This window comes from Triticum dicoccoides, chromosome 2B (assembly GCF_002162155.2).
Source record: "Triticum dicoccoides isolate Atlit2015 ecotype Zavitan chromosome 2B, WEW_v2.0, whole genome shotgun sequence".
NCBI classification, from domain to species: domain Eukaryota; kingdom Viridiplantae; phylum Streptophyta; class Magnoliopsida; order Poales; family Poaceae; genus Triticum; species Triticum dicoccoides.
The window spans coordinates 180,643,129-180,654,986 of record NC_041383.1 but is presented as its reverse complement, the minus strand read 5'-3'; the positions used below and the strand labels follow the sequence as shown (position 1 = coordinate 180,654,986).

At 52.8% G+C, this 11,858-nt stretch overlaps 1 protein-coding gene across 1 annotated transcript; it reads right to left on the bottom strand.

Annotated features, from left to right (window-relative positions):
• Window positions 1-1,286: 1,286 nt before the first annotated feature.
• Window positions 1,287-11,422, bottom strand: LOC119362921 (UDP-glycosyltransferase 85A2-like). Its single transcript, XM_037628202.1, has 2 exons — window positions 10,807-11,422; window positions 1,287-2,374 (listed from the first exon to the last, which is right to left on the bottom strand). The coding sequence occupies exons 1-2, from the start codon at window positions 11,411-11,413 to the stop codon at window positions 1,422-1,424; spliced, it is 1,560 nt and encodes a 519-aa protein (XP_037484099.1). The 5' UTR covers window positions 11,414-11,422; the 3' UTR covers window positions 1,287-1,421.
• Window positions 11,423-11,858: the final 436 nt, after the last annotated feature.

The window sequence follows — 11,858 nt, the reverse complement described above, 5'->3', positions numbered from 1 at the left end:
CCCCTCCCCCCTTCCCCATCCTCATGTGTTCTCAGCTCCGGCATTGCTCGAGGCGGGGGTGGTTGGCCGGCGGTCTCGGAGGCAGTTGGGGTGCGGATTTGCTCAAAGTCTCGGCCTTTGGTGACCATCAGGGCGGTCTGGAGGCAGAGCGGCGGCTCTGGCGGCGGGAGGCACGTTGGTCGTGGGCTGACCGCGTGGCTCGGGTGCGGGCTGGCAGGCACGGTCGCTTGGGAGGCATGGCTGCGGGTTGTTGGCGGAGCGGGGTTGCGACAGAGGGGTAGGAGCACCGGGGTTCACCACTTGACCAGCCCAGGCACTAGCCGACGGAAGCGGCGTCCGCGAACGTCGTTCCGCTCCCTGCAGGCTTCGTCGTGGTGCTCCTACCTCCTGCGTGTCATTCCGGGTGAAAACTTGATCTTCTGGATCAGACGATGATGGCTTTTTACGGTCGTATCCTTCTTAAAGGCATCGTCTTGGAGTCCCCTCTTTGGCCGTGTCCATCTCATCGCCCCTCGGTTGATTGTTGTGATGTGTTTGGTGCTTGGCACCTTTGTATCTCGCCTTGGTGTGTGAGTTGAGTGTGGTGGTGGAGTGCGTTTGTATCTTCTTACTTGCATGTGTTGGTGATGGTGCTTTATCTATAAAGCGGGGAAAACCCCTTTTTCGTAAAGGCGGTGCAACCATAAGACATTTTACTGATAGGCCCGAACCTCTTAACATGTCTGAAAGACTCCGATCTCATAAGCCCAAATAGTACGTTCTCGTGGTCTTATGTTTGCTCCAGAGTCTTTCAGCTTACCAGAATTGAACTCAGAACTCAACCTTTGTTCTTGGCAAATGCCAAGCAAACATATTGAAGAAGTTGAATAGGACGAACAAACAAATATGGATATACCTCATATGCCCCAAAAAAATTCTGGATCAGGCGATTTTTTTTTTTGGAACATTCTGTTGACATCCAACTACCACCGATTCACAAAAAAACATCCAACTACCGCCGTGCATTCTTCTTCCTCCTGCTCGCCCTCACCTGCCCGCCCTATCCAAATGCAGCCGCCGGCCGCCGGCCCGCCCCCAACCATCGTGCTTGTCGCCACGGCGGCCATCACTTTAAGCCCCCTCCACTGACCCGCACTGGTGAACCCGCTTCTTTGTCTCCGCCTAGGACGTGCAGCTCGCTGCAAGGTCATGGCTTGACCTTGCCTGGGGTCGGTCTTCAACCTCGTCCTAAAATCGACTAGCATCGAAGAAGTTGAACCAACTTTCTAGCCCGAACAAAAATTATATATTGTCCCAAGTTCAATGTGGATCTAAAAGTTTATATGCTGCTTACAAGACAAGTTCAAACAATATCTTCACATAAACCATTCACCAAAGGTCACAACGAAGCAAGAACACACCGGATGCATGACACGAGTCCTCTATCCCTTGACGCGCGCAATTTCGTCGACGAACCTTTTGAGGTCCCGTTGCGAGGACCCACCCGCCGCGACCGCCCTCACGGCCTTCTCCTTCCACTCCGCTGCCTTCCTCCTCATTGCCGCCGCCTTATCCCCGTCGCCCATCAGCTCCCTAACGGCAGCCTCAACCTCTCCCCTCCCGGCCTCGCGCGGCATCTGGACGCCCACACCCCACTCCTCGCACGCGTACCGGCAGTTGGTCACCTGCTCTGAGAAGAAGGGCCAACACAACATCGGCACGCCAGCGCACAGGCTCTCCAACGTCGAGTTCCAACCACAGTGGCTCAGGAAACCCCCGGTCGCGCGGTGGCCCAGCACCGCCTCCTGGTCGCACCACCCAACCATCAGCCCTCGTCCCGCGACCTCCTCCGCGAACCCATCCGGCACCGGCATCTTGCCATCATCATCGCCGTCGTCGCGCACCATGTCAGGCCGGACAACCCACAGGAACGGGCTGCCGGCGTCGGCCAGCCCCCGAGCGAACTCCACCATCTGGTCCCTCGTCACGACCGTGATGCTCCCGAAGTTGACGTACATCACGGAGCAGTCCGCCGCCTGCGCGTCTAGCCATGCGACGCAGCGGTCGTCCTCCTTCCACAAGCTCGAGGTGAGGGAGGGGAGGTACGACGGCGGCGAGACCTCCGGGCCGAGGGGCCCGAGGACGAAGGTGTTGGGCAGGCGCTCGCGGATGGCGTCCAGCGCGGCGCGCTCGAGGTCGTCGTAGGTGTTGAGGAGGATACCGTCAGCGGCGGGGGCGTCGAGCTCGCATTGCTTAATGTTGATGGTCAGCATCACATCGTCAGCGTCGGTGGTGCGTATGAACGTCGGGAAGTCACGTAGGCGGAGGTTGCTGATCATGCCAGTGATCCAGTCCACGGGGGTGTCCAGGTACCCGTTGGTGAAGTAGCTCTCATCTGTGCGAACGTGTGTTAATTAGAATAAAGTTCCAATGTATATCCCCCGAAATCAATATTCCAATGTACATAATTCTTTTTCAGTTTAAGATGGATGACACTATTGCCTTAACTTCAGCGACATTTTGAACGAAATTATGAATATAGTTCCTTTTTTCTGTTACCAAATACCCCGTTGGGGATGGAAATATAATTTTGCAGTTCAAACTCACAATATTTTATGTGCCATTACAAGCCTCTGTGCGTCGTCTGCCACGAGGAGGGGCACGCATCGGCGCATTGCCCCACGCGCGGTCGGCCTCTGCTGATGCAGATCATGGGCAACGCCATCCCCGGCGAGGGCTTCTTCTGCCTCCCCTACGTGGAGACGGAGGGCGAGGAGGTCAGTGCCCCGGTGGTTGCGGACGCGGCGCTCATCTCGGCGGCGCCCGGCAAGCTGTCAATCCCCATCTTGGAGGCGGAACTCCCCCACCTCTTAGAAGGGGAATGGGATTGGCAGGTGGCGGCCGTCGGGGACGACATATTCTCCGTCGTCTTCCCCAACAAGGCCATGCTGCGAATGGCGACGCGAAGTGGTAAGCTGTACCTCTCCCACAACGACATCATGGCAGAGATCAAGGAAGCAATTCTGGAGACTCCCAAGGCCGAAATCATGCCGGATGTGTGGGTCAAACTCTGGGGAGTGCCACCCAAGCACCGTCGCGTGGACCGTCTCATGGCTGGGACAGTGATGATCGGGCGCCCGATGGAAGTGGACAAGGCGTCGTTGGCGGGGCTGGGTCCAGTGCGGATGCGCTTTGCGTGTCGCTCCCCGGCCAAGATCAAAGGGTATGTTCAAGTCTGGTTCAACAGTGAGGGCTTTACCATTCGGATGGAGGCCGAGGCAGGTGGCAGGCAGGGTGGTGCCCCCCTCCCCCTCCCCCGGCAAGCATGGACAAGGGACCTGATGACATGGACAAGGACAAAGACAGGGACAAGGACGCGAGCATGGGGGATGACTCCATCGACACTGCGACTTGGGATAAGCTGGGCCTCAAGGACAAGACTTCGGAGGCCGTGGCCCCGACTGCGGGGGCCGTGAAGGACCTGGAGGAGCGTCAAGTTGGCGTGGGCAGCAACGAGACGGGCTTCAATCAATACGGCTCCAACATGTCCCTCGGCCTCGACCTAGACAAGGGCCTCTCGGCTTCGTGTGACTTGGAGGGCCGCTCCATGCTCATCTCCCCGGTTGTGGAGAAGGACGGGCTTCCCACGTCCGCGCGCGGTCTGGGGAGTGGCGGGGTGCGGCTCCACAAGAAGACGGCGGGCCGCAAGACTCCCCCGGTGGCGCCAACGAGTCCCCCCTCGGTGCGGGCGGGCACGCCTGTCTCGCACCGGATGGTGGTGATGGCGTTGGCTTCCCCTGGCGGTACGGTCGGGGGGCACGGGCAGGTGGAACCCCCGCCTCCCTCTGACGCTCTCCGGGCGGAGGTGACCAAGGCGGCGCCCATCTCCACGGCCAAGCGCTCCAAGGCGGTGGCGGCGACTCCGGTGGCGTAGGAACGGGCTAGTTCCCGGCCAAAGGGCGCCAAGGGCAACCTCCCTGCTCTCCAACGCGCGCAACTCTTGCTGGCCCAGAAGAACATGGAGACCGAAGGTAACCCCCTACCCCGTTTTACGATTTTCGACGATTATTCGGATGAGCGCCTTGGGGGTATTTTAGTGGATAGTGGGGTTGATCTGTCTGATGAGGGAGAGGCCCGAGAGCTGCTGTCTCTCATCCGCTCTAAGGAGATCGCGCAGGCCGCGCTTGCCCAGGCTGTGGCGGCCCGCGCTGCGACAGTACCAGAAGAAGCAGGGGCTTCTCTGGTCCCAGTTGCTCGGCCCGATCGGGTGGACACAGCAGCAGGGGCTGCACCGTCCCCCCCAGCCCGTGGTCCTGTCAGGACACGGCGAGTGGCCAAGGCGGTTACCGCCCGTGGTATCCGCCTCCGCAATCGCATAATCTAAATGCGTTTCATCTTCTGGAACATCCGAGGCTACGGCCACGTTGGGAGGCGGACGCAGCTAAAAGAGTTCATTCGCGTCAAAAACATCGATGTAGTTGGCTTGCAGGAAACCATCAAGGCTGAATTCCCTCACCGAGACCTGCTAGCCATCGACCCGCTCGAACGCTTCGTGTGGCACTGGGTGCCAGCGATAGGCCACTCTGGGGGTATGCTCCTTGGCATCAGCCATGTTTGCTGCGAGGTGGTGGCTTGGGATGCCGGTCGTTTTTTCGTGTCGGCACACGTCCGCCACCGCGCGACACTCCGCGAGTGGGAGGTTATCGTGGTCTATGGCCCGGCAGATCACTCACACTCACACGAGTTCTTGGGGGAACTTCAGGAGAAGGTAGCGGCCTTGGGTGTCCACAACTTACCTCTCGTCGTGGGTGGGGATTTTAACCTAATCCGTTCGGGAGCGGATAAGAACAACGGGATTATTAACTGGACAAGGGTGTCCATGTTCAATAACGCGATTGCATAAATGGCCCTTAGGGAAGTGGCTTGCGTGGGTGCACGCTATACTTGGACAAACAAGCAACTCACACCGGTTCGGTCAGTGCTGGACCGAGTTTTTATGTCCGCGGAGTGGGAGATGCTCTTTCCCATGTGCTCACTCCACGCTGAAACGAGGATCGGGTCGGATCACGTCCCTTTAATCCTCTCCTCGGGGGAGGATCGTTTAAAACGAAGCCCACGGTTTTTTTTTGAAACTGCGTGGTTTGAACACCCGGAATTTGAACAAATCTTCCTCTCCAAATGGGAGACATGTGTTGCTCGGATCGGGCACACGCGAGGACCCATGGATTTCTGGATTACCGCAGGGGCGGGGTTGCGCGCGGCCCTCAAAGGCTGGGGGGCCAACCAGGGCCGTGAGGATAAGCTGCTCCGAGCGCGTTTGGTGGCGGACCTTGCCCGTATGGACGCTGCTGCGGACTCATAGGTCTTCTCGGAGCAAGACTGGGCCCAGCGATACGCGGTTGAGGCCCAGGTTGAGGCCCTCCTTCGTGCAGAGGAGGAGTACTGGCGTAGGAGGGGTGGAATTAAGTGGACGCTCAAAGGGGACGCGAACACAAAATATTTCCATGCCTATGCCAACGGCCGGCGACGTAAGTGCGCCATCCTGAGGTTGCAATCGGAGCAGGGGCTCCTATTGCGCCAATAGGATATCATACGTCACATTTACGATTTCTACATCGAGTTATTGGGCTCCAGGGAGGAGTCCAGGGCCCGCCTGCGGCCAGATGTCTGGGATCCCGCTCTGCGGGTCTCGGACGAGGAGAATGAAGGCTTGGGTCTCGCCTTCCTCCCTCAGGAGATCGACCAGGCGGCCCTTGGGATGAAATCTAACACGGCCCCGGGCCCGGATGGGTGGCCGGTGGCGATGTTCAAAAGATTCTGGCAAGTCCTCAAAGGCCCTATCTTCGAGGTGTGTAACGGGTTTATGCGTGGCACAGTAGACATCTCGCGCCTTAACTTTGGGGTTCTTTCGCTTATCCCCAAAGTTCAGGGCGCGGACAACATTAGACTTTTTCGCCCAATAGCGCTTATCAACGTCCCGTTTAAAATATGTTCTAAGGCTTGTTCTACGTGCCTGTCTTCGGTGGCTCATCGTATTATTAGTAGGAACCAAACAGCTTTTATTCGTGGTCGCAACATTTTGGAGGGCCCGTTGGCCCTCCAAGAGATCGTTCACTCGCTCAAACGTAGCCGCCAGCCGGCAATACTTCTGAAATTAGATTTCGAGAAGGCGTACGATCGAGTGAATTGGGAGTTTCTCCGACAAATCCTTCTGGATCGAGGATTTTCGGCAGTTTGGGTTCACCGTATGCTGCAATTGGTCTCGGGAGGCCAAACGGCGATAGCGGTGAACGGAGACGTAGGGAACTTCTTCTGCAACAAGTGTGGGCTGCGTCAAGGGGATCCAGCCTCACCGTTGCTTTTCAACTTTGTGGCGGACGCCTTGGGCGCCATGCTAGACAAAGCTCGCGTTGCTGGCCACATCAGGGGAGTGGTCGGCAACCTGATCCCTGGAGGGGTGTCACACCTACAGTATGCGGATGACACTCTACTCCTTTTTGAGCCGGACACACACAGCATAGCAACGGTTAAGGCCATCTTGCTGTGTTTTGAACTCATGTCCGGACTAAAAATTAACTTCCACAAACGTGAAGTGGTGTCCATAGGATGGACGCGGCCGAAAGTGAACGGGTGGCCAACTTGCTAAATTGCAAGCTTGGAAAGTTCCCGTTTACCTACCTTGGCCTCCCGATCGCAGAGAAGAAATGCTCGATTGCCGATTGGGAACCTCTCAACACTAAGGTGGCGGACCGGATATGTCCGTGGAGAGGTCGATTTATGTCTTCAGGGGCAAGACTAATCTTTACTAACTCTAGCCTCTCGTCCCTACCCATGTTTGCCATGGGTATGTTCTTGTTGGCTGATGGGGTCCATAAGAAAATGGACACACCTCGGGCACGTTTCTTTTGGGAAGGAGCGGGCCCTAAACGGAAGTACCACATGGTTAAGTGGCAAGCCGTCTGTAGACCTAAAGCCCAGGGGGGCCTCGGGATCATCAACTCTAAGCTGATGAACATTGCACTTATGTGCAAGTGGATCTGGAAGCTGTCCCAGGGAGGGACCGGCCTCTGGATTGACCTCCTCCGTGCCAAGTACTTCCCGCATGGGAATTTCTTTGAGGCATCTCCTCTCAGGTCACCTTTCTGGACCTTCATCCAATCCCTCAAACCATACTTCGCCAGGGGCGCGAGGTTCACGGTTAATAACGGCCGCTCCATCCGGTTTTGGCACGACGTTTGGATTGGCCAGCAACCCCTTTGGTCTGAGTTCCCCCATCTCTACTCCATCGCGGTTGAGCCCAATCAACTGGTGGCGTCGGCTCTTAGTGCCACCCCGCCCCCCATCTACTTCAGAAGGGAGCTCTTGGGGCCGGAGCAGCCAGAGTGGGATCGCTTGCGGGCTCTGATAGCGACCGTACGCTTGTCGGACTCCGCCGACGAGGTCTCTTGGAGACTCTCGGGCTCTGGCAGGTTCACTGTCAAGTCAATGTATAGAGAGCTGTGCCGCGGCCATGCCCCCATGGCAGCCACGGGGCTTTGGAAGGCGCGAATCCCGCTAAAGATTAAGGTCTTCCTTTGGCAATTATGCCAAGATCGCCTTCCTACCTCTATCAATATAGCTAAGCGCAATGGCCCTGCTTCCGGGCCGTGCGCTTTGTGTCGTAACGCGGAAGATGCTGACCACACGTTCTTCCGCTGCCCTTTGGCGCGTTTTGCTTGGAGCGCGGTCCGTGAGGCCGCTGGGGTGGATTGGGATCCACGCTCACGCTCTGAGCTTGTGTCTTACTTATCTTCGATCCAGGGCTCTTTACGCCGGATCATGTGGACGTGTGCTTTGGCCATGCTATGGGCCTTATGGCATATTCGTAACAAGTTTACTATTGAGGGAGCGTTTCCCTCTCACCCCGCTGATGTTATCTTCAAATGCATCTTATTCTTGCAGCAGTGGGCTCCGCTGGGAAGACAACAGGAAGCTGATCCCCATCGACAAGCTATCGCATGGCTCCGCACAGTCTACTCGGCGTCCCGAGCCTCGTCTCCTCCGTCTGCTGCCTCATAGGGATAGGCAGCCCTTTTGGTCCTGCTTCTTTTGAGCCTGCGTGCTCGTTAATCTGGCTGGCTATGCCATGTAACGCACTTATCAACGCTTTCGCCTTTTGGCCTTTCTTTGAAACTTGGCTGTCTAGCTTTGGTTCCGTTTAGTTGGTCTGTTCCATGTTTGCACGCTGCCTATGTTGAGGGCTTTATTAATTTAAAGCCGGACGTCTCTGACGTCTATGTTCTAAAAGAAACTCACAATATTTTGCTCACTTAAGTAAGCTCATCCCTAGATTTTGTGTGTGGAATATCCCCTTTAGAAATGACATAACAAATTTATGTGCAAGTAAACTTCTAGAACAATATATGTGTAATTAGGTTCAAACTCTAAAGGATGGTACTCTAGAGCGGGTCACTCTGCAATTCATAAATCAACCCACACCAATGGTTCAATAACCGATCAAAATGTCAAGAAGAGTGAATTGCTCCTCACATGACCACACCTCTCCAAGCAAGACATCCCCTAATATTGCAGTTATGCACTATACCCCATAAACTAGATTCACGGTTTGATGTTTACGCCACGTGCACCATTATTGTCACCAAAATTTTGTCGTTTCTATTTGCACCGTCGGGCTCTTTGTGATGAGATCTATGTATGTTTGAAGACATTTTAGTTTTCTGTTCTGGTAGTTACTACTCCCTCTGTTCCAAAATAGATGACCCAACTTTAGGGAGTAGATCTTACCATGTCGGTTCCAATATTATAGATTTATAGCTGAAGTTCTATCTGATACGATAAAAGGACAAATACTAATCATCTTCCAATTTTCTCTTGAAGTTTCTAGCAAATGGCTGACCATCTACCACTTATTTGCTTAATACTCTAGTTACCTAACTTTATTTCATTACGTTCGTGTCTACTTATTAATATCTTAGCTCAATGCAAGGATCAATAGATAGTCTGGATATCTTTACTAATAAAGGGGATGATAATAAAGGTGTTATGTTGAGTCACTCAACGACTATAGAATATCCCATCATGGTCGGAGCAACAAAGAGAGTAAATGAAACCCAACTGTGTAAGTGTTAATAGTAGCCCGTTCTTTGTAAAAGCAAGTGGGTTCCAGGGAAGAGACGACAAAGGAATTGTATGAAATTTTATTCTCTACCACTTGGCATTCCAGTATGAATATGACCATCTCTACCACTAACTATTTTTATATAGGTACTAACATTTATCGTGTTATCAATTTGAAAATTTGGAACTTTTGGCGGCGCAAGGTGAAAGTGCATCTAGTGCCACTAGTGTACACATGACAAATGATAGAGGGACTAATGGCTTACTAAGTGTACACATGTTCATACTACAAAAGTTTATTGGTTTAACCAATGATTGTGGACCCTTAAAAATTGAATTATCGAAAAAAGCTTAGAGCTAGATTTTTCTTTTTTTGCGAATCAGGCTTAGGCTAGAAGACTAGTGGTGTTTTCCTAGTAGTTATAGTGGTATATAGAAGCACACCGAGTAGAGGACAAGCCACATTATGAAAAAGGATAAGATACTTACGATGGTGGATGAATCTTGTAGTTGCTCTGTTAATTAGAACTAAGAACTTAGTGATCCTTGGTGATACATCTTTCAAGCAAGTGCTCCCGGGAATAGACTATGCGTCAAAGTATTAGGGAACCATATTGTATTCATGCTCCAGCCAGCTTATCTAAAAGTACGATCTGATGTGAGATGTTGTCAACATATTTCAACATTCCCACTCAAGTCTAGGCTTTTTTAAACCTTAGACATGGGATCGATGTAGTGGTATTGTCTTGAACGCGAGACCTCTTGGCTCTATACCATATTGAATTTATGGGTCTGCGAACTTTTTCAAAAGTCTGAATTGATGGAGAGAGAGAGAGGTGTCAAACATATATCAGCAAACCTGTCGTTTAGGGCAATGCTCTAGGGTGTCACACCTCTGAAGCCGGTGCTTCCGGGATCCTCTATTGTTGTTGTGTGGTTAGCTATAAATAGGACCCGACCAGTTTGGTCTTTGGGGCGTGTTAATAAAACTCCCACTATTTTATTAACTTTGCATATTAGCTTTGTTCTTGGTCAAACTGAATAAAGTTTGAGCAAGTTTATTAAAAACAATATAAACATTTAGTTATTTATAATAGCAAATATATGTGAATATTTTCAAATGATGAATCTAATGGTATTAATATGATATTTTGGAAATATAACTTGATCAAAGTTTTGACTCAATATGTGAACTGAATAAAAATGGAGTGTTGGTGTCGTCGAGTAACCAATCAGCTACGTAGGACGTTCAAACGAGTTACCTTTCGGCCCACTTGAGGTTATTTTACACATGACTAGATTCGGTGTGAAATATAAAAAGCTATAGCCTTATATTTATACATTATCTTTTTTTTTTGAAAGTGGTACATTATCTTTTTGAAGTAGCTGACCAAAGAGTTTGATTCTCCTGTTGTTCTCACTATCGTATAGGTGACTGAAACGTCGGAAGTCTATGACGAAATACATTGATTAGCTAGGTACCAATATCCAATGAAAGCCGAGTTAAATGGTTCATCTTTGAAGCATGACCTTTCCTTTGTCTTTTTGCTCGATGACCATCCGCGAGATTGAACTAGGCACGGATGAAAAACCATCTCTGATCTAGCTAGTAGGCTTTTCAAGTTCTTATGTCCTTTGTATTAAGTACTACAGATGTGATAGCTATGCTTAGAACAGGTGATATACTATATGATGAACACAGTTCATTACCTCTGAATGGCACGTATCCTCGCTTGACAAGCTGATCGAAGTTGAGGTAGCACAAGAAGCCGCACGCGCTGGGGGTGAAGAAGAGGTACGCCAGCAGCCCCATGTCCTTGGCCGCGTGCACCGCGAACCCCATGGCGCCGTCGGCGACGACGCAGGTCACCGGCGGGACCCCCTCCGTCCTCCCGAGCCTCTCGACGAGCTCCCTGAGGTGGGCAGGACACGCCCGGCGCGTGGCCTCGCAGAGCGCCCAGATGTCCTGCGTGGCGTCGTGCTCGGAACGGGGGAGCCCGTCGGGGATCGTCTCGAACCGGAAGCCGTCGGCGGCGCCCGTGACGGCGCCGAGGCCGCGGGAACGGAGTAGGCGGCCGTGGTTGTGCTCCGTATGGACGAAGGTGACGTGGAGCCCCCGCGCGTGCAGCGCCTTGGCCAGCCGAAGGAACGGGTTCACGTGACCCTGCGCCGGGTAGGGGAGGAGCAGGATGTGCGGCGTCGTGGTCTTGGCCGGCTTCGAGGACGGCGCCATGGCCATGCTCTTGCTAGCTCTTGTATGTCTCGCGCTCTCGGCAGGTTGGAAAAAGACGGCGGGGCTCTGAATCGGTGCGGGCATGTTGTTTCAGTCCGGTGTATTATGTGTGTGTGGTGGGTGGGTCGATGAGGTTGCTGCTCCGCGGATAAGAGAGACTGGCTCTGAATCGTGAGTTGCTAATTACGCGCGCGGTGCACTCCCATGTCATTTTTGGTGCATAAATCATCTTACGAAAACCTAATAAGACGACTTATGCACCGGTGCGGAGGGAGTAGTTATTTTCTTTAACCCAAACTAACAAATTGGCCGTCACAAATCCAACGGCATCATCTTTTCGTCTATCGAAAAGGCAAAGTATTTATTTTTGACAAAAGTAATTGGTGAACGATGTCAATTCTTGTTACAGATTTGAACGCAGGCGTCAACAAGGAAAACTCGGTTGAAATTGTTGCTCTTAGGTGTCTGGTGTTGATCGAGATGCGGCTTGACGATCTGTTTATGGCAGGCTCTTTTGTGTTGTGTTTGT